This window comes from Tupaia chinensis, unplaced genomic scaffold (assembly GCF_000334495.1).
Source record: "Tupaia chinensis unplaced genomic scaffold, TupChi_1.0 Scaffold145685_1, whole genome shotgun sequence".
Lineage (NCBI taxonomy): Eukaryota > Metazoa > Chordata > Mammalia > Scandentia > Tupaiidae > Tupaia > Tupaia belangeri.
The window spans coordinates 160,827-187,993 of record NW_006205542.1 but is presented as its reverse complement, the minus strand read 5'-3'; the positions used below and the strand labels follow the sequence as shown (position 1 = coordinate 187,993).

Sequence of the window (27,167 nt, the reverse complement as noted above, 5' to 3'; positions counted from 1 at the left end):
CCCCGCAGTGTTTTTCTGGCCACTATGGAAGACAGAAGGAACTGGCTAGGGTTGTTTGAAGGCTGGGAGCCAGCAGCCTCTCTCGGGCTGACCTGCTTCCACCTCCCTGCCTCTCCACTCAGTTATATGGTGGTAAACCTAAGACTGGATATTTATGTAGAGTAAAATGACTTTCAGCTTCTCCTCTCTCAGAGCATTCTGCTAATAGTGAGGTCCCATTACTGGCCAGCCCTTGATTTTTGTCCCAAAGTAAGAAATGCATCTGTTCTTGGGACCAGCAGATGGCATAATGGTTATGCTGCTTGGACTCCCACAGAGTTGACTGTGGTTGAGTCCCCGAACCCAGTGGCTTAAAACTCACATCAGGCACATATGCTTGCATGCCCAAAATCCCAACAGGAGAATAGAAGAGAAGGGATTGTGGTGTGGCTATCCCCCTGGGGGGTGATTTCTCACTTTCTGTCTCACCAGTGAACACACATGCCCTAGCAAAAATTTCTCAAAAGAGAAAAAAGGGGGAGGGGAAGGAAGAAATGCATCTATTCTTCCAGAATGGTGATGCATCCCTCAAGTTAGACTTCGAGTTGCCACATTATGCATTTTCCAAAGCCCAAAGATTTTCCTAAATAAAAGAAGGTGTAACCAGATCACTACAGGTCTTGTCCAGTGACCCAACCCAAGTGTGGCTGCCTGCTGCAGGAAGGCCAATATTTGAAAGAACAGTGTTGGCAGAAAGGAAAAGCAGTTTTATTCAGAAAACTAGTGACTTGGAAAGGTGGTGAACTAATTTCAAAACCCATCTTCAAAGTCTTGGGCTGGAAAAAGAGGTTTTATATTTAAATTTTTTTTTTTATAGAGCAATTTTTGCTATAGGGTGCATGTACTTGCCAGAGAGACAGAAAACTAGAAGTCACCCCCTGCCCCCCCCTGGGGGGGGATGGCCACACTGCAATCCCTTCTCTTCCATTCACCTGTTGGGATTTTGGGCATGCACACACATGCTCCTGGCGTGAGTTTTAAGCCACTGGGTCTAGGACTTGAACCCCGGTAGACTACGTGGGAGCCCAGCGACATAACAATGACACCATCTGCTGGTCTCTAGAAACAGAGGTTTTAAAGGAAAGACAGGACAATGGGAAAGGAGGTGGGAAAAGAGGGCTGCATGCTCATCTGTGGAGCAACTGGTCATTTTCCTGGTCACATAGAGGCTTGGCACTGAGATTGTGGTCATCTCGCCCTTAAGGCCAAAATGTCCCTGTCCTTCGTTTTCTTAGATACATTTTCTCTCCAGCTGGAGTCTCAAGGCCCAGTTCCTGAGAAAATTCAGCAAAGCTATGATGAGGTGTTTTGCTACAAATTAGACAATAATGCAAGGCTAGTTTTCAAAGGGGAAACATTTAAGAGCAGTCTGTTATGGCCTGTTAAATACAGGGTTACTTTGGTTCCTTCTTGTAGCTTGGCTACAAAACACCTGAAAATTGGTATGATTATAACTTCCAAGAATTTTTGACTAAAGTTTAAGAGAGCTTTAATTTTGAGAGGAAAAAGTAACTGGATTTTCATTTTATTGAGAGATGCTTTCTTTGTCAGGATTACCGTAACGAGGATATTTATTTATCCCAGTTTATGCTTTAGGAGGTAGGTTTAGTTCTACAATTCAAAGCCCTCAGTTTGGACTTTGTTGGTATGAAAAGTGACAGTATGTGAGGCACACAAAGACTAGTATTTAGATAATATAGACTGAAATTATATAACTTGCTATCAAGTTCTTTTTAAAAACATTGTTAATTACTTGCAATTGTTATATCATAAAAGAATCTGATAAAATAAAGGTCGCTAAATAAATTAGTAAGCTAATACAGATTAATTTGTTTCTATATTCCTTTGAAACTTCAACCAGCTGTTTGTTTGGGATCAAAAGAAAATTTCCGATTAAATTAAAATTTGTTGGTAGTTGAAACGTATTCTGGCTATCTGAAGTTTTGTATGGCTACTGAGTTGCAATATAATTTCATGTAGAAGGCTATACTTACCTGTCTCTCAGTTTAATAGTGCTTTTATAGTTTTTTCAACAAAGTCTTTTTTTACTTTGTATCATAATATAATAAAGAAAATTCCTACATTTGCTTTATAGTTTCTTCCTTTTTTTTTTTTTTTTGCTATAGGGCGAGTGTGCCTAAGAGAGAGACAGAGCTAGAGAGAGGGAAAGTGACAATTCACCCCCCAGGGTATATGGCCCCGCCACAATCTATTTTTCTCCATTCTCCTCTTGGGATTTTGAGTGCTCATGCACATGTGCCTGGCAGGATTTTCAAGCTGCTGGCCCAGGATTTGAAACACAATTGTCCATGTGGGAATCGAGCTCCTTAACCACTTTGCCATCTGCTGGTCTCTGTAGTTTCCTTGCTTTAACAGAAAATTTGGATAAACAAGTAAAAGTGTTTTGAAGTTGTTAAAGTATAATGTAAAAAACGTTAAAACTACAGCTGACTCTTGGATAACATGGGTTTGATCCTTGAGGAGCAATTTATACACAATTTAAAAAAATAAGTAATTAGAAAATATAGTATAGTACTGTACATGCATTTTCTTTTTCATATGATTTTCCTCATGACATTTTCTTTTCTTTAGCTTACTATAAGAAAACAGTGTAATACATAATAACATACATGTGTTAATCAACTGTTTATGTTAGCTATAAGGCTTCTGTTCAGCAGTAGAATATTACTCATTAAGTTTTGGAGGAATCAAAGTTATATGTAGATTTTTGACTGAGGGGTAGCTTTGAGGTTGGAGGGTTTGTAGCTAACCCCGGAATTGTTCAGGAGTCAACTATAATTTTTTGTCTATATTTGCAGTACCATGTGCAGAATAAATCAAATTTCAAATATTTCTTCTTAAATTTTTTAATTCATTTATTTTAATTTGACTAGACACATACACACACACACAAAGAGAAGGGGAAAGTGAGAAAGCAAGCCACCAGGTTTGGGACTTGAACCATGGTTGGCCACGAGGGAGTGTTGAGCGCCTTAACCACCATGCCACCCGCTGGTCTCCCGAATTTCAAATACTAAAAGATGTTAAGGAGGAACTTTTTTTAGATCATAGAACTATCACACTATCTGCTCGTCCTAGATCACTGAACTTTGACGTCAGAAGATGCCCAGAGAGAAACCTATGAGGGCATATTTCAGAGTCACTGGAGGAGAGCAAAAACAAAAGCAAAAGAGAGGAGAGAAAAAAGGGAAAAAAAATCCCATGCATATGCACATATTGTACGTATTTTCTAGACTTGTGGGAAAAATCACAGCATTTGCTTTTGTGTATAGCTTTCTCCTCAAGCACTGTCATAGATACTCTGTCCTTTAACCTTACAGTAACCTGGAAAATATATTAGTCTGATGTTATTTTCTACAGATAAAGAAAATGAATAATTACAAGGACAAGTGCTTTTCCCAGGAACCCAGTGTTATTCAACGTATCAAATAGCAAAAAAATCAAATTTCTCGAATTTTAGATTCCCCAGACAATTCTGCCTCATGCAGATGCAAATGAGGTTCTTAATAGATAAGTATTTGGAGAGACTGGAATGCAAAAGTGACAGTGAATGTTTAGTACCGATGTTGTCAACCAAGAAAAATGAAATGAGTAATTCAGTAGGTAAATATAAATAATTTATATTGATATCCTATGATTATTTATAAATATTTGTGTTTCATATATTCCAACTTTTGAATTAGAGCCTCTTAAGACTTCTGGAACTAAAAAAGTTCCCTTATTCTAATCTTTTGTTGACTTGACATTTAAAAAAATCATTTTTATTCACAATTAAGAAGGTGCATCTTTGAGAGTAACGAAAGAGTTTGCTGGTCAAAGGCCAGAATTTGCTGTCTATTTGTCCTGGCCATAGGGGAGTTAAACAAGTGAAGAAAGCTTCACTTGTTCTTTCCTGGTAGGTGAATCTGAGTAGTGGTAGGACCTTAAACCTCTGATCTCCATCTTCTGCTCTTTGGTTCATTGCAAAGGTTATTTTCTTGGGTAATGTTAAAAAATAGTTAATTGGGGAAAAAAAGGTTAATTGGATGATGCTTGGAAGAATCTGAAAGGAACACAGTTCAAGGTATATTATCCTCTGTTGACTGGATTTTTGACAGAAAAGGTGAAAGAGTCATAGCAGCTGTTTGTAGAAGTTTGCCTTGAGTGCCAGCAGCTGACCTGCTGGAGTTCTGGAAGGAAGCCACCGTTGAAGACTGGTGTTTTCTCCAAGGGCAGTGTGGAAGTTCAGGACACAGTCACTTCAATATCATTCTTTTTTTTTTTGAGAGGTTTTCACTATAGGGCGCGTGTGCTCGCCAGACAGACAGAGAGAGACATAGAGACAGAAAGCGAGAAATCACCCCCCAGGGGGAATGGTCACGCCGCAATCCCTTCTCCTCCATTCTCCTCTCGGGATCTTGGGCTCGCACGCACATGTGCCCGGTGTGAGTTTTAAGCCACCAGGTCCGGGACGCAAACCGCGGTTGACTACGTGGGAGTCCAGTGACATAGCCATTACACTAACTGCTGGTTCCCCACTTCAATATCATTCTTAAAGAACTTTGTCCACATCACAATTCATATGAAGGCAATTCTGTATGCCCTGGCAATGTTTTTCTCTGTCATTTCTTTGAAAAAAGGTTTAGAAAGTTTTATTGCAAATTGGATTTTGACAATTGAGCATGTGTGTGTGTGTGTGTGGGCGCTCGCACATGTGTTTGTGTGCACATATGTTTTAAATCTCTTTTTCTCATTTTAAAATTTAAGTTGTTTCTCCTTTCCCCTTATAGACATATAAACGAGAAGAGTCAGAACTTGGTTATAAATTTGTACTCAAAGACCAACTGTGTTATCATCAATAATTTCAACAGAGATATTCTTACAGGTGCTATTTGATGTAACAGGCTCAGAGAGCTCTGTAAGACAGTATTTTATTAGTCCTTATAGCATCGATTTGAAACAAGTAGAAGGGGAGTTATAATTGAACGTAGGAATTATAGTTGAACTTGACTAGTTTTTATAGGCAAGAAGTTAGGTGTTTTATAACCTCTGGGTGTATAGCTATTACCCTTAGCAGGTGTTACATAACTAAGATAGTGAGTTATTAAGACATGATTATGAAAAGTGAGTGTAAATGGAAATAGGCATTGAGGAAATCTGAAGAGGCCATGAAGACTACTGTGGTTAATATCTAGAGTTTTTGCTTACTTATTTGTGGGACTCTTTCTGAATGAGATTCACTGCATCTAGAACAGCGCTGACCATATAATAATGATTATAATAGGAGCAGTTAACATTCATTCAAAGATCACTCTGCTAGACACTTTCGTAAACACTTTTTGGATAATAATCCATTAAATCTTCAAAATGAACATGTAGGGAATATATTAATGTTATACTTATTAATATTTTACAGATTAGGAAACTGTGGAACGATATAGTTGAGCAACTTGACCATGGTTGCTTAGCTACGAAGTGGCAAAATGAGGATTTGAACTAAAAATTAAGATGATGTGGGAGGACAAATGAAATATTCTTCCACTTAAAAGACTAACCTAAATTAATTTTGTTTATTTATTAATTTGTGTGGTTAGTGAGATGCATGGTAATTTTTAAATTAATTATATTCCATAATCATGTATTGTTGCCAGGGGCAACTTGATATGTCGTCCTTGTCATCATAAGACTTACATTTTTCCTCCTTTTTTAAAAATAATTTTTATTTAATTTTATTTTTAGTATTATTTTAAAATTTGCTATAGAGAACATACCCTCACCAGAGAGTGAGAGACAGTGAGAGAGGGAAAGTGAGAAAGGATGATGCCAGGTGTGGGACTCAAACTGCCATCAGCCATGTGGGAATCCAGCCTCTTAACCATGATGCCACCTGCTGATCCTCTTTCTTTCTTTTTAAGTTTTGCTATAAGCACATGCACTCGCTGGAGAGAGACAGAGAGAGGAAGAGAGAGAAAGGGGAAAATGGCTACACTGCAACTCCTTCCCCTCCATTCTTCTCTTGGGAATTTGGGCATGCACACACATGCACCTGGTGTGTCTTTAAAGCTGCCCAGTTGACTCTGTGGGGTCCAGTCAACTCAACTACCACATCACAGGAAGGCTTTAATTTTCTATATAGTTATTTATTACAGAGTTCACTTAACATCTGACATCAAGATTTATTTTCAATGTAGTTCAAAGAACTTCTGGATAAAAGATAAAACTTATCATGTCTTATGAAGGATATTTTAAATATGGACTGACCTGGAAATAGTCTTCAAGGTATCCAGTCATGTACTTGGTTCTCCTTTATTATACTGCAGCTGAAATTCTACCATATGTGGTACTTCCTGTCCTCCAGTCTTGTCAGTTATTCCAGTCACAGATTGAAGGAGAGTAGTTGATTGTGTGTATGGAAATTGATCAGGATTGCTGTCGGAGGGCATTTGCATTGAGTGAGAGTTAGAGGATCCATTAGTCAAATATGCCCCGAGGTTTACAAAATTTATGTGCCATATGTGCTTCCAGAGAGTGCTCCTTGATGTATGGTTTGTTTGCTGAAATACGAGAGCAAACATTCCATTAATACAGGTGCTCGGCAACTAATCATGTTGGGGCTTGCTCCCAAATGACAATGTTGTAATTAGACTATGGCGACTGAAAATCAAAGGCAGACTGTCAGAAACTCTTTTGAATATATTTGCTCTTTTTCTTCTTCTTTGGTAAATTTCCAGTAATTAACATTCTCAATGAATTTTTTTCTACTTCCTTTGTTTTCACTCTATGGAGTTGTTAGAGAAATTAATTGATAAAGAGAAATGTAAAAGAGGTGGTCAGTGAAGTAATTTTCTATAAGTTACATAAATATATTAATGTTTTATTGATACTTTTGCAGACCACAACAAACTAAATATGAATTTTAGTGATCTATTTTTAGGTAGAGCCTTTATATTTTCAAGAGATCTTTCCCCCAATTATCATTGGTTTAGTCTTTTTCAAACTCTTGATACGACATAGCCATTACGCCAACTGCTGGTTCCCTTTTTCAAACTCTTGATAAGAGGGCCAGGCAGGTGGCATGGCGGTTAAGGCACCGGATCCCACATGACCGACTGTGCAGTTTGAGTCCTGGATCTGGTGGCTTGAAAAACATCCTGTGTGCATATATGCCCAAAATCCCAAGAGGAAATGGAGGATTAGAGATTATAAGGGGGGGCTTCCCCACCAGGGGATGATTTCTTTCTTTCTCTCTGGTGTGTGTATGTGCACTATAGCAAAAAAATCTTGATTAAAAAATAGGTTTTGTAAGATACTTACATATGTACGTGTGTGTGTGTGTGTGTGTATGCATGTATGTCCATATATGGACACTCACATATACATATATACATGTTTATCTTTAGGGAGGTATAATTCTAAGATTATATTGTAAATGACAACATGTGAGACTGTCAAACAACAGACTGGCCCTGTGGCCTAATGGTTAAGGAAGCCAGAGTCCACATGGCCAACCAGGGTTCAAATTTTGACCCCTATGGCTTGGTAAACACCTTGGGTGCATGTGTGTGCATACTAAAAATCCTGAAAACTGGGGAAATGGAGGAGAAGTGATTGCGGCATGATTATGCCCCTTTGGAGGGTGCTTTTTGCCCTTTCCCTCTTTCTGTCTCTCTCTGGTGAGTCATATATGCCGTCTAGCCAAAAATAAAAGTTGTAGAACAAAGAAAAGATAAAAAACACATCCTCACCAAATATGGAATTTCAAAGGCACATGTAGTATTTTCGTGTTTTTATATATTTTTTATTTTGAGGATGACAATAAAATAAATACTAGTAGGGAGAGTGGAAATGTTTAGAGGATGCATTTAGTAACTGCTTTAGTATTAAATATTATGGTTATAAATGTGTTCATAATAATAGGCTTAACTTCTACATACCAAGTAGCGTACGTGAACGGATTAATTACAGCTATCCTTACTAAGGAAGGTAGTTTAGAAGCGTGTTCTCTCAAATGTTGCAACTTCAAGCATTCCTGTTCTTTAGCAGGCAATTTTCATTACTAGAAGGTGGCTCGAGGACTTGAAATGGCTCTAAGGCAAGAATGAAATGATTTGTGTTTAATTCTTATTAAGGAAATATTTCATAAATCTTCAAGACATTGTTGTTTTGTAGTTAGAGAGTTGCAGGGTATTTGTATTTTATAGTAAAGAGGTTCATAAACCTGGGTAAATGGCACAGCCAAGACTTATGAGACTTAGCTGTTAGAACATGGCAGTTGCATATTGCATTTTTTCAAAATAGAGACCAAAAAAACCCCACTAAATTATTGAACCCTGTAATAAACACTGCAGTTAGTGAGAAGTTAGAAATATACTATAATTTATCAGCAGAAAATAACTAGCAGACAGATCTCATGTTAAACATTTACCACTGAGTAAGAATATAGCAATTTATTTCTTTATAAACGTTTGTGTCATATGTATATAATCATTCTGCAGATAATTAATAAATAAAGTGATTTTATTTCTACCTCATGGTTTGCCTAAGGATGTTATGGTAGTGATAACATCATTATCTTGCTTCGTTAGGGCTTACCAGGACCTGATGGATCCCCTGGCTCTGTTGGACCAAGGGGACAGAAAGTAAGTTAACCACCTGGTATTAGTTACATCTTGAAGTACAACTTCCTTGTAGTGCTGTAAATCAATGAACAGATTAGGTTATGAAGCATCCAGTATTCTTGTTCAACTAAAATCATGTTTGAAAACACAGAAATAGAGTGTTTTGATGTTTCCAGTATTTATGTAATTTACATATTTATATATTCATGATTCATAAAGCTTAATACAATGAAGCTATTTTTATTTTTAGGGCGAACCTGGTGTGCCTGGATCTCGTGGATTTCCAGTAAGTAAATATAAAGCAACAGAATTTAAACAACTCCCATCTTTAGGTAAAATTCTATCATTGTGCAATTTTAAAATGCACTTTTCTATGTAATATATATGACAAAGGAGTTTATGGCTTTTCTGTTATGGTAAGCGTTTCTATCATAAATAGAAAACTTTTAGAGAATTTTGAATGGATAATATAAAATATACATCTATTTGCAGGTAGTGTTTCCCAATGGCCAGCCCCCCTCTCTCCCCCCAGTGATCGAAAACATTTCCTACATAGCAACAACAGATCTGTGTATTTAATGTCGAGGCTATGGCATCACACTGCTTTCTTTATAACTGGTTTATCTCAAAAGAAATATCAGCTGATCAGATAGTGCCCCCTGACTGATTTCCTGGCTTGACTTTTCCTACACTGCACCATCTGGCAGCTCTGTGTTATTTGTGTGTAAGAGGAATAGGGTCTCATACTGTTATTATCTTTTTCTATTTTGCTCTTTGTTCCTCTTTGCTCTTGTCATTAACCTGTATTTTTCCTTATTTTTTTCTTACTTGCACTGTTTTCTTTGTCATATTTCAGCATCTGTCAACTTTTCCATTATAAGTCTATTTTCAGAAGCGAATGGCCTGTTGGCCTTTCTCCCATATTTTTAAGCTCAGATCTCAACATTTTATAGAGATGCTTTCTCTTTAAAATGCAGTGAAATTTGTCCAATGTCTAGGTCACTGAAAACAAAATACTTATTGATTATTTTTTGTATTTCAAAGCATAACACCTATTTCCCAAATTGATCTGTGTTGTAATTTAGTAGTTAATAGTAGTAATTTTTCAACAAGTGCCTTGCCAACAAATGGGAATGAGAGAATGTAATTAAAGTTTACTGCCTGTGTGCAGTTCTTGCTTATTTTGGTTGCCTAAAGTAATTAAGAATAATATCATTATCAGAGGCCATGCATTGATTTCACAGATACTTTATATATCGATATTTTAGAAAAGCAAGTCTGGAATGAAAAGCGAACATTAATATGGTATCACAGACCGCTGTGAATAAAAGCTATTCATGTCAGTCTAGAAAAAATAATGAGAAATCCCATGGGGGGAAATTGGGCTTGGGAAGCATAGAGGTTAGGGACGCAAGGCAGAGCATTCAGTTTTAAATTCAACAAGCATGTCGTTAGAGTTTATTGTATGAGGCGCTAGGTTAGGAATTGGAGTTAGGCGGATGAGTGAGATTGGGTTTCAATCCTTGACTATATGCGGATTGGTGCTTCTGAAGAGCTATAACGTGTAAAGGAGAGGGAGCTAGAATGACTAGCATTAAGATAAAAAATTCAGTTAATTAAATTAAGATCTTGTAGTAGGTTACTCCACGAATGACACTACCTTATTTTTAATATCTCCTGGATCTGCTGTTTGGAAATATAGCTCTACCTGTCAAAAGGGAGGTGTGTTTTAATCCTTTTTCCTATTACTTTTCTGTGCTGTTTATAGGGGAAACTTCCAAACAACATTTCTTATAAATTGTAAAACTATATTGACTTTCATGTAGGTTTCACATATGACAGTACAAATGAATATACTCTTTAAACTGGCCGGTTGTGACCTGCTTCTTTGTAAGTGATGGTAAGTTCTTCAGAAGACAAGGGAGAACAACTTCTTTGATTTTTTAAAAACAGTTTGGAAAAGTATTACTGGTTAACATAGACATCAAGAGAATGTTTGAAGAGCTGAATAAGCTTCTACTTTCTGTAGAGGTAGAGCCTTGTTTTCATTTCCATATTTTCTTTAGAATGAACATCATACATTTCCTTAGTGATAGAACTTATGATTTATTTTAGAACTGACTTATGTCTGTGTCCATATTTATATTAAATACAAACACATGTCACAAACATTTTACTTTTAATCTTCTAGGGCCGTGGTATTCCTGGACCTCCTGTAAGTATCATTTCATCATTTATTTTTACATAGTCTGTAAAAATGGCTTATTTCTCAAATCCTAAGCTTACTTTCCAACTAACACTCTACTCAGTGGTGTTTATAATGTCTTACCTACATGGTCTTAGGAGGCTACTGACAACAATGCTTCTACTCTGCTAAGCAAAATACTTACTAATTTAGGGAATTTCTGTTCCATCAAAGACAATGAAAGTTTGATCTAATGAGTTATTGTCTCATTAGAAGCCAAAGCCAGCAGATATATAATTCTAGCCTGTTCTTGATCACAATTGATTTTTCATTTATGATTGACTATAAAAATACCCATAAATCACCATGTCACTTTGATTTGTTGACTTCAGGGTCCTCCTGGGACACCAGGACTCCCTGGAGAGCTTGGCCGTGTAGGACCTATTGTGAGTATCACATGCATTTTCCTAGATGTTTGCTGATTTAGTAGAAGGTGTTCCCAGGGAAGGCAAAATACCCTAACTGTACATTTTCCCCTTGTACATCCAGAAGTGACAGATGCATTTTGTTCTAGTTCATAATATTTATGGGGACTAGGGATAATAATGTTACCTAATTTTTGTGGAGTGATTTTAACTTCTTTCCTTAGAGTTTTCAGCTAAACTCTTCCCAACTTCCAGATTGAATGTCAAGTGGGGAGTGTCACCCTCATTTTACAGACTCTCAGCCAGCATTGGGAGTCGAGTGGCTTTTGTATTTGACTCTCTGCATGAAATAAAAAAGTGAATAACCTAAAATGATTACCATATATATTTATGTTAGGATCATTAAATTATAATTGAACACATGGATCTTTAGACAATAAAAAGCTGAACTCCATAGAACAAATTGCTTATAAAAAGTGCTTCGTGTTAATATTCAGTAAACGTTGTTGAAATAGTGATGTCATATGAATGTAGGTAATGGTAAACTCATTCAGCAAAGGAGCCACATATTATACATCCTTCTTGTTTCTCTGCATGTGCCATTTGCAATTAATTTACAGGACAAATGAATATGAAAGTATTATAAAGTTAAAATAATCACAAGATGGTTTATGGTAGGGACATTGAGAAGGAAAACATTCCAGAAGTGAACATTGGATGTTAAGAGTAATTGGACACTCTTCATCTAAATGGCCTATGTGAATTTAGCTATCTTTGATTTTCTGTCCCATTGCAAGCGAATACAGGGATAGACCAAGTGATAGATCTGCAGGCAAACGACACCCGCAAGAGCCAGGCCCCACAGAGCTGAACTTCCCTTTCACAGCTCAGATGGCATGCATGCCTCCTTAGCCCTATTTGCAGCATGGCGCTACCAGTATTGGCAGCCCTGGTTCCTTTGTAAATCAACTAGAAACATACATAGCATTTCCAGCTTGTTTTCAGAGTGGATAAAGGGATGATCCTATAGAGGAGAATTGGCTTTGCTTTTTTCCCCGGGAAAGGGAGAGGGAGACCCTCTGCTTTGTTTTGTTTTATTCTCTTGGTAAGGCTGGAACTCCTTGGTTGTTCTGGTATTGTAGAACTAATGAGATTGTGAGCCACCCATCAGTTCTGGTGGCAGATCTATGCCTGTCTGAGCTCTGTAGGGGTTTCTAGCAATTCCATTCTCCGATGCCTCGCCAATTTTATGTACCATGTTTTGACACATGTATAACCACTGTGTCACAATTTTCAAATAACAGGGTGACCCTGGAAAAAGAGGACCACCTGGCCCCCCAGGCCCCCCAGGACCCAGTGTAAGTTATTTGCAGCGTGAATATCTTTCATCTGAGAGTCTGGATTGAAAGGAAGGACCAGAAATGAAGGTGCCCATTAATTGAATTACTGTTCTAAACTTCTAAAACGGCTGCCAATTTTTTCACTCACTCAAAGGACGGTTCTTTTCAGGCTAGAAAAGTAGAGGAATTACAAATAATTTAAAAGGCGGTTTTTCAAGTGCAAGTCTTGTTACATTTGAAGTCCTTTGACACATGTAATTTCTCAAAAGATTAAAATTTCACCTTATAAATGTAACACTCTCCAAACGAGCTGATTTTGAAAGATTTACTCAGTAAGTTTTTGTTTGTTTGTTTGTTTGTTTGTTTTTTAGGTTTTTGCCAGAGTGCATGTGTTCACTGGAGAGAGAGACAGAGTGAGACATGGGAAGTGAGAAATCTCTGTCCCCGCAGGGAGATGGCCACGTTGCAATCACTTCTCCTCTATTTTCCTCCTGGGATTTTGGGCACACATGCACACGTGCCTGGTGTGCTTTTTTAATCCGCCATGTATAGGACTTGAACTGTGAAAATATGGGAATCCAGCACCTTAACCACCGTGTCACCTGCTGGCCCCTAAAATCCGTATTTTTAATTTAAAATTTCAGAGTTCTCCATTTAGTCTATTCTGCCCCTCATTTTATTCTTTTAATTCCCTGAAAGAAATCATCTGCAGTTTATTGTTCTCCAAAGGGAATATGGCCATGAGCCATGTTTTTATTAAATTAGTATGTTATATACTGCTATGCCAGGCCTTATATTTTATTAAACAAATATATTTATTATATTTTGCCCAGTGAACTTTTGATAGTTTTAGATTTGGATGAATTGTTTAATTATATGCTTGACTTTAGTATGTATTTACTTTAGGGAACAATTGGCTTTCATGATGGTGATCCACTGGTAAGATGTTTTTCTTTGAAAAAAATACTAGCTTTAATCCAAAGACCGTCTTGTCTTCAGATGGGCTTTCTTTAAAATGCCCTCTCTGGAATACACCATTTCGAGGTTTGACTTTAGTCAGACAGCAGAGCCATCTATAGCACTGGTGGACCACTGACTTGTATACACTCGGGCTGTAACAGTTTTACTTTGTTATTTTGTAATCTTCTTACTTTATGACTAAGTCATGCTTTTCACTAGAGCATCCCAATTTTTGGAGACAGAAGACCAGTAGCTCCCTCTAAGCCTTGTTTTACTATGAACTGGTTGGAGGAAGACTGTGGTTAAACTGTACTGTGTGTAATTTTGGCCCATTTGAGGGAGAGCTATGACTTCAGTATAGGACTGTTCAGAGGAGGCAAGAGAAGAAATGGAGGTAGTCTTATCCCACTACTCCTCCGGACCCAGGATGGGCAGCCCCGGGCACTGGGTGCGGTGCTGGCACTGTAGGCTCCCAAGTGCCCTGGCTCTACCGTGTAGCACCGCTCCTGCCAGGGGATTGCCCCAGCTCCTGCCCTCTTCACGGCATAATAGGTTGTCTGTAAACATTTTGGCTCTTGAATGAATTAGCTCGGAATCAGATGTGAAATAAATATGGCCAAATATTAACATTTATTAAACTGGGTCATGGATGGATGGAAAGGTATTTGTTATATTCTCTATACTTTTCTCAAGCTAGAAAAATTTCTGAGGTCACAAATCAAATAATGAATAGAAGGAAAAGTGCATTCAGAGTTATTTAATAAAGGACATTTTATGGGGGCTCTGTAGCTGGAAACAGGAAGCGGGCACTCTGGTCATGCCCTCTCTCTCATTTTCCCCTCCCTCTCGTTCTCTGGCAGTGTCCCAATTCCTGTCCACCTGGTCGCTCAGGATACCCAGGTCTACCAGGCATGAGGGTAAGAGCTTAACTTTAGTATTTATCTTTAAGATTATTATCTGCAGAAAAAAACTGGAGTCTTCAAGCACCAGCCATCCTGGTCCAGAGACTTCACTTTGATGTTTTAGGCAAGGCTGAGTCTGCTCACTGTATGGCTTTTCTGTGGTGCTTATACAGTTCGGGAAATTCCAGTTGGTGCTCCTGGCAAGTGCTCCTAGCAAGACACAAAGGCTTAGTTATACAGCACTTCCGTAGTTCCAGGAAGGCATACCAATACAACACATTGGGAGGAGAGATTTAGGTCACCAAACCAAGGTTCAGTAGTTTGCCTTGCATGGCAGGAGAAATGTGGTGGTGGTGGTGGTGGTGGTATGTGTGTGTGTGTGTGTGTGTGTGTGTGTGGTGTGTGGAGATTGTATACATAATGTATTTGAAACTATTTCAATTAAAAAGAATGGGCACAACTACAAAATAGGCAGGAGACTCATCTTTCCAAAAGTGTTTTCACTCTCACTCTGCCATGATTACTTTAAAATTTTCCATAAAAAGCAAAAAATAAATATCAAATGCTTGATATAAATGACTTTCTTTCTCTAGTCTCTGAGTCTGAAGTGATTTTGAGAAATTTCAGACCAATGAAGTTCCGCTACTACTGCAAAGTCCCCCTGGGATGGCTCCATAGCCTTGTGATTTAGGGAGCCAGATACTACATGGCAGACCATGATTCAAATCCCTGCTCTGGCAGCTTGAAAAACACACTGGGCATGTGCGCATGTGTGCGTGTGTGCGTGTGTGTGCGTGTGTGCATGTGTGTGCGTGGGTGCCCAAAAGCCTGACAGAATGGAAAAGTGGATGGGAAGGGGGTGAGGCATGACCACACCCCACTGGAGGGTGCTTTCTCCCTCTCCCCAGCCCTCTGTCTCTCTCTGGTGAGCTCGTGTTCTCTCTGGCATTTTAAAAACAGAGAGGGAGAGAGAGATCCTAAGGCTTTGGTTTTCCAATCAAGGTTTTCTCTAAGAGTAGTTTTGACCTGGATTTTTGTCATTTTTCAAAAAGACTTTTGAAGGATGAAAATTCAGAGAGACTTAATTTTGGAATGTTTACTTCACAGTGTGCCTCAGGTTACTGCCCAGAGCACACAGATGCTTAGATCCGCTGGCCTGAGGGGAACAGACAGGGCTCTCCTCATGCCATGCAGCCTTTACTCACTGCCCTCTATTTTTTCCTTTTGCACTTGAAATTGTTTACAGGAAGGGGCAGCAAGCTGTGCATCTGGGGAGGTGTAGTACTTGCATCAGCCCTACCTCCGCCTCCAGGAAGGGGTGGCTGTGGGAGGCAGAAGGGTTTCTGAGTAGCCCATAGAGGGCAGAGGATGTCTGGTTGAGCTGGGCCAGGGCTGTCACTTCTGGAAAGTTAAATTATGGGTGCTAAAGAAGAGATTCAATGCTCTTAATTTTACGGTGGGAGGAAGTTGGGGGAGACAGGAAGCTAGGAGACAGTAGCCAAGCAACAATGAACCACGTTGCTGAGCTAGGCAATGGCGCGTTTGTTCTAGGACAGTGTTTTCCCATGAACTAAAACTGATATTTGTTGTATACAATAGTCCCAAAATTAATATGGTGCTCTGAAAGTTATTTAAGGCAGTAATTTTCTTTGTGACATAACCTTTTTCTAGTAGCACATGGACACAGGGTTTGGGAGGCAGGATCACTTTAAGAGCCTTCTGAGCAATTTCTATGTGAAATTCAATACAATTTTTTATTTATTTATGTATGTATTTATTTTTGCATTATTTTTTAGGGTCATAAAGGGGCTAAAGGAGAAATTGGTGAACCAGGAAGACAAGGACACAAGGTAAGGAAATAAGAATTTATTAGGTAAATGATGGTTAGGAGGTAGAGATCACATTCATTACAAGGAATAAAAAACATGTTATTTTCCTCTTCTTTTCCAAATCATGATTGACAAATTTTCAGTAGATACATCAACTTTCAGACTAAGCATAGTATTCTAACGTCGTTCAATTACAAAAAAGGAGGCATTGTGCATTCATACGTTTTTCTTCTTTCTTGTGCGGCTGTTTGTCCCCCACCATCGCAGTCAGCCGTTTTCTTTGATGCGTGTGATAGTTAAATATTATTCAGCTAGTTGTTCCACCCCCGCAAACAAAATTTTACAATGAGGTACAATTTTATGACAAGTGCTGCTGAGACTAGCAAACAGAGAAGTTAGTAATTGGCTTAGAGTGTCTTATCTCGAGTTGTGAAATTATTTATTTCTGACTTCATTTCAATATAACCTAGATTTTGGGTAAGCTAGAAGCTAGCGGTAACTTATTATCTAGATAGCAATATGGAATGTACAGCCCAACTTCCATGGGGGCTGGCCGGCCTGTAGAGAAACAAGGCTAAAATTTAAAGCAAGATAAGCTTTTTGCCCTTTTTTTCATCCACTAGGGTAAATCATCTTTACGTGTCTACTCAAGAAGAGATGAGAATTTGACTTCTTGGACTGTGCAAGTTTGGTCTCTGTAAATTTTATATTTCACAAAGGCAAACGTTTGTTATTAGTGCAGGTCCTCGGGCCTTTGTGGACCATATCCTTCCATACCTTTATTGGGGAGTGGCAGAGATTAGCCTTTTTCTTTAGAAGTCAAGAGCTGGAGGGACCAGCAATTGGCATAATGGCTATGTCGCTGGACTCCCATGTAGTTGACCATGGTTCGAGTCCCGGACCCAGTGGCTTGAACTCATGCTGGGGGTGTGTGTGGCCATGCCCAAGGTCCCGAGAGGAGAATGGAGGAGAAAGGATTGTGGCCTGGCCATCCCCCCAGAGGGTGATTTCTTGCTTTCTGTCTCTATGTCTTTCTGGCAAGCACACACATCCTATAGCAAAAACCTCTCTCAAAAAAAAAAAAAAAAAAAGTCAAGAGCTGGAGAGACAATTTATTAATGTCTTCAGGCATTGCTGTCCTTGAATTCTCTCATTAAAATCAGCCTGTTGAATAAATATCAACTAACCAAGATAAACAGGCCAATTTCTTGTATCTTTTATAGTTTGGACACTCATTTAAAAAGTTTATTTCCTTCAAAAGAGAAAGACCCTTTTTGGGGTCTTTGCCGTGTGATCATTCCCCCAGGCTTGCAGCCAGCACAGACACAAACTTGGTCAAAAAACTTCATCAGAACTTGTTGAAATTTTAGAAAATGATTTCACATTTTTGTGGAGTCCTTGAAAATTAATATATAAAAAACTAACATTGAGGGGACCAGCAGGTGACTTGGTGGTTAAGGCACTGGAAACTCCCACATGGCCAACCATGGTTTGAGTCCCTGACCTGGCGGCTTGGTTTCTCACTTTCCCTCTTTCTCTCTCTGTGTCTATCTCTTGTTAAATTAAAAACAAATGAATGAATAAATAAAATTAAATAAAAATAATTTAAAAAAATTAACATTGAAAAAAGATAGAATAATAGCTCATCGAAGAATGAACCTTGAAAGGTTAACAGATGGACCAAATTTAGAGCAGAATGATGAAGAAGAGCCTGGAGGCCTGAAGTTTGCACTTGGATTCACAATTTTATCTTCAATTTACTTTGTGAATGAGTTAATGAAGATATAAAAATTGTGAATACGGGAATGAATAATGGAACTTGAATCGTTAAAATGTGGTATTGGCAACATCAGAAAGCAGATTGGCATTCATTCTAAAATCTCTTAGTAAAATGAGCATTAATTGCTACTCCTAAATTTGTCATTTAGTTTTGTGGTTATTGAACATTTGTGTAGTTTTCACCTGCAGGTGAAATATTTTATTCAAATATAGTACTTCAAGGTTTATGGAGAATTTAGGAAGAAATACTGCAGGCCTCATGACTGAAAAATTCTATTGGACATATCAGTTATGGTCATTTTTGTAATAAATTTTATAGTTTTGTGGAAAAATGCAAGTAGCACTTAATTATACACAGGTGATGATTATCCACTTAATGAGTTAGCTAATTCACTGACTTTCCTCCTGGGACTACCTCTTCCCACTGTCAATCACTGATTCTGGGACTACCTCTTCCCACTGTCAATCACTGATTCTAATGAAGTGTAATCAATATAATTATCAGACCAAAACTAATATGTAAGACTCTCATAATTCCTTTAAAAATCAAGTACAAATGATTTAGGCATAACCTAGTTTTTTGCATAATATGCTGAAATGTTCTATATTAATATTGCTCTTAAATTTTCTGTATTTCTTTTCTCACTTGTAAAAAATCTCTAAATATAAGAAAAAGTCTGTGGAACAAGAATATAGTTAAATTGAAACATGTAACATACAATAGAAATGGATTTTCATGTGAATTTTGTAAATATTTATTTTAAAATAAAGAATATTTTTCATTATAAACATCACAATTTAAGTATGTAATACCAAAGAAAACATTAGTGCAATGTATCTATTATAGAAAAGTAAAAGCCTTTGTTAGAGAGAAAGTAACTTTTTTTAGAGTTCATAATGTAATCATTCTGCAAGAAACAGAGGCAGACTTCTTTTGGAACATTCTAGCCTTTAAAAGGACTGAAGTATATATCAAACTGGGCAAAATCTCTTTAAAATTTAAATGATGTATAGTGATTGAGTGTATAAATAATAATAATAATAATAAAGGTAAAAATTTTTTTTCACAGGACTGCCCCAGGTTTTGTCCACAGTGGCACCTGCCACTCTGATTTCACAAGTCTCAAGGCTGAAATACCAGGAAAGGGGACCAGTGGGTAGCATGGTGGTTAAGGCATCAGACGCTCCCACATGACCAAGCATGGTTCAAGTCCTGGATCTGGTGCTTGCTTTCTCACTTTTCCCCCTCTCTCTCTCTTTCTGGTCAAATTTAAAAAGAAAAATGAGTGAATAAAAATTAAAAATAAATAATTAAAAAATAAATGCCAGGAAATAATAATAAAAAGTAATAAAAGACAGAAATAATACAAAATAATAAAAGACAGAAATTGTTCCCTAGGGGGAAAAAAAAACAAAAAAAATTAAAGAACTATTTGTTTCATTATTATTATTATTATTATTCAATTTAACCAGAAGAGAGAGAGAGAGAGAGAGAAGGAAGCCTCCAGGTCCAGAACTTGAACCACAGTCAACCATGTGCGAATCCAGAGCCCCAACTACCACAGCACCTGCCCGACCCTGGAATATTCTGATATTTTAAAGTATATCAAAGGTTATAAAATTAATACCAAAATGTCAAAACAATAAATAGCTAAAAGGTATAATGAAAGAAGATCCCATTGCCACTAGCAAACAAAATGGTAAAAATACCTTGGAACAAAATTAGGAAGTTTTCAAGACTAATATTAAGGAAATATAATTTATTGCTGAAATGCAAAAGAAAAGAGATTGGATTAAATAGGGAGATACGCTGAGTTCTAGATAGAAAGTAAATCATGTAATGATTCTAAATCTTATCATATTAGTCTATTAATTTAATGTAGCCCTAGTAAAAAGCAAGTAGTATTTTTGTGATGATTTGTCTAATGAGTCTAAAGCCGGCTGGAGGAGTAAATATTTATGAAAATTTGAAAAATAGGGATAAACATAAATGACAAAGCAAGGGAATTCTCCCTACCTGAGATTAATTTATGCAAGTATGAAATTTCAATAGTTGAGTGTAGTGTTGACAACATCATAACAGCCTATCAGTCAAACAAAGGGCCTAGAGTCAAGTATATTTAACAAGTTAGTAAGTGTAAAAGATGCATTTTCCAACCTGTGTTTAGAGAATCTATTACTATTACCAATAAATGATTTTGGAGCAAGTGACCAATGATAAGGAAAAAAGGAAAAGAACACTACCTGACATTGTATGTATATCAAAAGATAACTGTTAATCAAGTATTTCTAAGAAATTATAAAATTAGAACAAAAAATAGATGAATATTCACATAATTTTGGTGTAGAAAAGCTTTTCTTTGAGTGACATGGAAGGTCATAGCCCATGAAAAAAAGGCTAATTCACATTGCGAAATTGTATGTTACAAATATTACAGACAAAAGCTATGATGAAGATTACAACTGAAAATACAGTAACTGATAGAAAAGTTTGCAGAGTGTGATCACATTTACCAAATAATTACCCCTACCCTAGACACCTCCACGCCATGTACACTTAGAACAGGAATGAGATATTTACTCTTTCTATCCCTCTCTTCATCCTTCCTTTTAGAAAAACTTTGAGAGGATAGCACCTAAACTGTTACTGGTACTGGCTAGTTGAATGCATGAATGACTTTGTGCACTTTTCTGTTTCTTTGGAATGTCTTACAATTACGATGTATTATCCATATAAAATATTGGGTCATCAGAAAAAGCATGACATATTTTTTCTATGTTTTTCTGTGCAAAAATGGGTCATGACTCCTGATGACCTAATACTTTAAGTGGAATAATTCAGGGGGTATGAATAAATTTAAAACAATCTGAATTACTGACTTTATTTCTATGTTCATTTGCTAGAATAGCATTTGGTGTGCTTTTCTGTTTATTTATTTATTTATTTTTTAAGGGTGAAGAAGGTGACCAGGGAGAACTGGGAGAAGTTGGAGCTCAAGGACCTCCAGTAAAGTATCTTTAGAAAATATTTAATTAGGATATGCAATTTAAAAAAAAATGATTCTTGGACTATTTTCTAGCTAGCTTTTGGATAAATGGCATTACATTCACATGGTGTTCTCTATTTTGCCACCAAGCCAGCTTTGGGAGATAACCACTTTTTCAAAATAGGAGAGGATCCCCATGGATCATTTAAGTACTTTTTTAATAAAAAAAATTCTACCTATAATTACCGCATTCATTACTGGATTCCAGAACCAGGCAATCTAACAGTAATTATTGAGCACAAGCGGATGATGTGTATCTTTTATGTCCTATAGTACTATCACGCGATACAATGAGAAAATTCTGTGTACCCTGAATATGTAGTAGGTTTACTATCAGCTGGGTTAATGTAGCTTATTCCAGCGTGCAATCATCATAATTAAAACATTCTTAATTACTCATGATTATGCCTTTTAATAAAAAGTTGGTCCCTTGTGCTTTGGCAGGATTGCTGCAGTAATATGCACAGTAAGATAATTTGAGGCATTGGCATACTTCAATTTAAAATGTTTGTTAAATCAGAATTTACAATACTTTTGTTCTATATGAAAGTAGAATTTTGTACCTTTTTTCCTGTCAAGATGAGTAATAATAATCAGAGAAATAATCACTGCAAAATATTCATGGCATGTTGGAGCTAGCCAGTGTAAGGTCTGTGTAAAAGACGAGCTCAGGTTCTGTTCCCAGAAACTAAAGAGTTAGGGAAGACAAGCACAGGGCTACCTTCACCTGCTTTGCTCTTTCCTATGTAACCAGCCTTTAAAGAAGGGTTCAGGGGCTGCACAGGTTAGTGTTTACCTAGAGCTTACGGGGCGTTGAGCTAAAGGAAATGAGTCGGGGAACCTGGAACAAGTGGTCGTTGTTCTTAAGCCACAGGCATACTCTCAGAGCATCTTGGAGGAGTCCAGGGTGTTTGTTCCAGAAACTTGTCTTACCTGAGCCTTAGACATGGGATAGTAAGGAGCTAGACTTTATATAGAGGGTGAGAAACATACGCTTTTTTTTTTTTTAATCTGACGAAATGTGGTAGGAATTTGAAATGAGTTTTTAAGTCATTTTCAAAGATCCTCATAACATCATTTGAGAGCAACATTCTCAAAAGTGTTCTTGTGGTTAATGATCTGGGTTGCCGCTGCGTAGCTCAGGTAGTCCGCTGGGGAATATGGTGAGTGCTTGCTCACCGTCTGGTGTTTGAGAGCGGGTATACCAAATGTTCTGTAAAATCCACAGATGGTCACTTTTAAAATACATATGCACAAATATAAAGCAATACATAGATTTTAAAAATATAAAGCAACATAAGACATTAAAATAAAGAAATATACATTAAAAATATACTTCCTGGTATTTATACAGAGCTCTTCCTTTCAAAGTAGTCACCTCGAGAGACTGTATATGGCATTGTCATATCACTGCTGTTCACCCAAATTTAAAAAAATACAATTCTTTTTGTAGCATTCCATTTTGAATCAGTAAATGAGCTACACAAGAAGGAGGAACTTTAATCGGCTATGGCCACATCTTGATATCCTCAGTGGGTACTGGATCACCATGCTGGATCACCGTACATGTTTTAATTTCAGGTTATTCCTAACTGATCTACAAAGAATTTGTGACTGACCTGGATGATGATTTGGTCAAAGACTTGCCCCATTTTCTCCAAGTGGGAAGATGAGGGAAATGAATTGTCTAGAATATCTACCTCACCTTACCGATGGAGGATGTACCTGCGGCTGCTCCCAAGGGAACACCCAGGCTTACTCTTTCAGGATTCATTTCTGGAGCCCTCCTGTGTTGGGGCAACATCTCAGTGTTGAGAGATCCTCAGCCACCCTCTCATTTTTAGGATTACCAACTGCTGTGCCTGAGAAGTTGTGAGATGGGTTCCTACAGCACCAAACTAGAATTAAAAATGCCTTTTATCATAGGAATGGTATGATGAATAAGACAAATAGTTGATGGAAATGCTAGCTCCATTTTTGTCATATGCTTGTATGGGCTAGTCTGGGGACTTTCTACTTCTAATGGCATACGTTCCTAAAGAAAATTATTCCAAGGTTTAAAGTCATGTTATGCGTAATCAAGTTACAAACTATGAAGGCAATGGGAATAGCAGAGTAAGCTCTGTACATGAGTTAAAAGATAACTCAATAGACTGTCGTAATTCTTTTTATGCTAACTATGTTTACATTTTTGTCATTGGTAATTATGTCAACTTAGGTTTGTATAAGTCTTCAAAATTTTATAAAAGGGTTTTACCACTGGAAGAATTCTCCTTGGCCTTTTTTTCTAAACTAAAAAGCTTTGTCTATGTACTGTTACTATATCTTAGTGTTACAGATCAGCTTTTGTGATGAGATTTGAAATAAATGTGTGCTTCGTCTACAATAATCCCCTTTTCCTTTCTTATTTCTAGGGAGCTCAAGGTTTGAGAGGCATCACTGGCATAGTCGGGGACAAAGGGGAAAAGGTAAGAGGGTGATGATGATACAATATCAAAATGCATTACGTATTTACAATTTTGGTGATTTAAAAATAGCTTCTCATCTCCAGCAGCATCATTTCTTATTTGATGCTTTGTAGATGTGGCGTTGGGTTCCCACATTTCTGATGCAAGTACTGATGATAGAAATGGTCAATACACATGTACTGTCACGTTATGTATTTTTAAATCCTGGGTAAATCAGAGTAAGCAGGGCTATTACGTTTTGCCCCCACCTTATTATCAGTGGTTAGCACTGCTAGTACTGACGCCGTGCCTGGAGTGCTCTGATCAAGTGAGGCAAAGACAGGGAAGATGGAAAAGGAGAGACGAGAGAAGGAAGGTTCGTTACCCTGAAGGACACTAGAGCTGTCTATGGCTCCCCTGCACACTGTTTGCTGAGCCCTGCCCTCAACAGAGATCATATGCTTGTGGCCTTAGTACACCCACCTGCCCTTAGCCCAGTCTCAGAAACTAGATTCTCCTAGCACTCTGCAAGCTGCTGGGGAGTCAAAGACGACGATGACCTTCATTAAGTTAGTTAGTTATTGGGAGAGATAAATAAACAGACAGCTAACTACAATGCAGCAAGTAAGAGAGGCATAAATCTGATGGCAAGGAGTATGATGAAGTGCAGATGAAGCAATGGCTCATCTCGAGAGGGGAACGGGGCAGGCCTGTGGGGCAGGTGGGATGCCAGGCCTAGAAAGAGGAAGTGTTGCTGCTGGTGGAGGAGGGAGGACAGGTGGTGCTTGGTAGTGAATATCATAAAGGAAAATAATGGCAAGGGGACAGCAGGTGGCCTGGTGGTTGAGGTGCTGGATTCCCACATGGCTGACAGCGGTTCAAATCCCAGATCTTGCTTTTTTATGTTCCCTCTGTCTCACTCTATCTTTCTGTCTGTTTCCCTATAGCATGCCTATATATCCCTATAGCAAATGAAAAAAATAATAAAGAAAATTAAAGAAAAACAAAGGCCAACTGAACATTTATGATATGTTCAGAGATTTTTTTTCTTAGTGTGTATGTGCAGGGAGTGGTATGTAGCTTCTCTATCAATTTTAAAAAGACAACTACTGCATCTTAGAAAGGTTGTTAGGAAAGCCAATTTGTAGGTCTCAGAACATTTTAAAAAGCATCTTTCACACTGCTATTTCCGACCCTGGCCTTGTTCTCTTTCCAGTCTTTAAGTCTAATTTGTGCCAGTTGCACGTAACTTCATTGAGCCTTTTATTGCTGAGTAAATGAGAGTAAGTTGTGGATTGTAAATAGTCAATAAATGAAATTAAATATTTTTTAAAGAGATGCACATTTTTGTGAATTGGAGGTTTGGCTTCAATTCTTACCATTTTTCTTTCAATTTTGTTTTTCTTTTGAGGCTTTCTTTGTCTTTTTAAGGTATTTTTATTATGCCCACGTTCCTCTTTTATTTCTTCTATAATAATTTACTTCTTTAAAAAACTGTATATTAAACCCATATTAGAATCTTTCTTATTTTTCTATATGTGTAATCTTAAGTAATATTCCATGTCTCTCTCTTCTTTTATTAAATAATAAATCCCATCTATTTCGAAGCTGCTGACTCCTAGACCTTCACTTTTTCTGGGCTTAAACGACCCCCTAAAATATGTGACTCCTCGCTTTGAAAGCAATTACTGTTCTTGATATGTTCTTTATTTGAAATATGTTTCTGTTCAGTATTTTTCAAGATTGTTCATTTCCCCTGATTTCTGTCAAATTGCTTAAAAAAAAAAAAAGCACTTCTTGTGAACTCAGCCCCATGGAGTGGTTACCTAGTAACAGCAGTTTGGGTCTCAGCTCATGCTGAACAGCAATAAGTGAGAGAGAGCGAGAGGAGGAGAGAGAGCTTCAAAGGCATTTCTATAATGCACAGGCCAGGCTCCACTGTCCCGTAATGCAAGGTGCATAATGAATTCAAGGTCTTTTTCAGGTCTTCCAAATCTTTTTCCCTAGTGAATGTAGAATGCCTTCTGCTGTGTTCTGGTTTTTAGGGATCAAAGAATTTCAAGGCTCTATGGTCTCTCTGCTTCAGTTGTGTTCTTTCTTTGATTCTACCTATGTCTGAACCTTCTATCAAAGGTCTTCTAATTTTTAATTCTTACTACAGATGCTATCCACCTGGTTTTCTTGGCCTGACATCTATCCAATACCCTCTTGCCTGTTTTCCCTTATTTTGTCATATTCCCGTCTCAACCCTGTTCGTTAGGGTATTGCCTGTACACTTCAGTTGTCCTCGTACTTCCTATGCGCTTGGTACATGAGAAAAAGATTTAAAGAAGGGGGTTGTATTTTGCCAGGTAGCAGGTATAGAAAGCACTAAAAGCAAACAAATAAAAAACACCAAAAACCACTGTATTTTTTTCTTAAATTACATTTTGATCCTTATAAAGGAAAGAAGGAGGCTATACCTTGGCTATAGGTATAGATAGGCTATAGGCCAAGGCAGAGATCATTTCAAGATAATTAGATTTATATGGTTCTGAGGAGTTCTAATGCCTTCACTTGTTCTAATGCCTTCACTTCAAAGTTTAATACACTTACGTATTATAAGCACAAAGCCTCCTTTTAATCTGGCTATTAAATCCCTTTAGAAAGATGTAGATGGGTCAGTTGTTAAGAAAATAGTTTAGTTACTTTGCACGAACTGAACCTGACATCTCTCCAGAATGGGAGAGGGGGTATTCAGTTCTTTCTAACCATTTGTTTTTCTGAATCAAATGGCTGGAGTTATTCTAGATCTTGCTGGGAGATGTAACGTCCCTGAGACTTCGTCCCACAGCTGTGGCAGCAGGAGTCCTGGCAGCCGTTCTTAGGGTGGTTCATCTCCGTGGTCTTCATCTGAACGTGTTCTTATGGGCATCTGGGAACTCTGGAGGGTGGCTGGCAAGCCTCTTCCAGTAGACTTACCAAGTCCTCTGAATAAGTACTAGTGTTTTTAGTTCGTTTAGCACTCGAGCATGGAAGCAGTGTTAACCTAAAACACCCAGAGTGGTGGAAAAGATTGTGGCTGAATACGCTTGGTTGAGGAGCAGATGCACAGATGCGCTGCTTTAGTGTTTTCATATGTAGATGTCTGATTAAATACTCCTGAGAGCTCACTGATAAGCTGAGTAGCATGTTTCTACTCAAAGTTTAATACATTTACGTATTATAGACACAAAGCCTCCTTTTAATCTGGCTATTAAATCCCTTTAGAAAGATGGATGTCCCCTTTATCACACATGCCTGATCTAAATTTTATTTCTTTATTTGTTTTTTGCAGGGTGCTCGGGGCTTTGATGGAGAACCTGGGCCTCGGGGTCTTCCTGGTGCACCTGTAAGTTGTTTTTCTCCCACAAAATCCAATAATAGTGTGTTTTTTTTAACCAATGATAGATTTTTTTTGTTGTTGTATATATATGTGTGTGTGTGTGTGTGTGTGAATATCTTTCATATGTGAACAAAGTGGAAAATGGGCACTAGCTTTTATATTTATTTTAAAAATTTTAATTAAGACAAGCATGTATTTCTTGGGTACAAAGATATGTTCTTATTTGATATAA

General features: G+C 37.7%; 1 protein-coding gene across 1 annotated transcript in view; it reads left to right on the top strand.

Moving 5' to 3' along the window:
* The window catches only part of COL9A1 (collagen type IX alpha 1 chain), a 102,335-nt gene that overhangs the window by 36,593 nt on the left and 38,575 nt on the right, over positions 1–27,167 (top strand). The window contains exons 11-21 of the mRNA XM_006168292.3: positions 8,625–8,678; positions 8,908–8,943; positions 10,849–10,872; positions 11,235–11,288; positions 12,572–12,625; positions 13,514–13,546; positions 14,428–14,484; positions 16,266–16,319; positions 21,031–21,084; positions 23,539–23,592; positions 26,888–26,941. Of these exons, the coding sequence (XP_006168354.1) occupies positions 8,625–8,678; positions 8,908–8,943; positions 10,849–10,872; positions 11,235–11,288; positions 12,572–12,625; positions 13,514–13,546; positions 14,428–14,484; positions 16,266–16,319; positions 21,031–21,084; positions 23,539–23,592; positions 26,888–26,941 (528 nt within the window). The remainder of the gene's footprint in view (positions 1–8,624; positions 8,679–8,907; positions 8,944–10,848; positions 10,873–11,234; positions 11,289–12,571; positions 12,626–13,513; positions 13,547–14,427; positions 14,485–16,265; positions 16,320–21,030; positions 21,085–23,538; positions 23,593–26,887; positions 26,942–27,167) is intronic.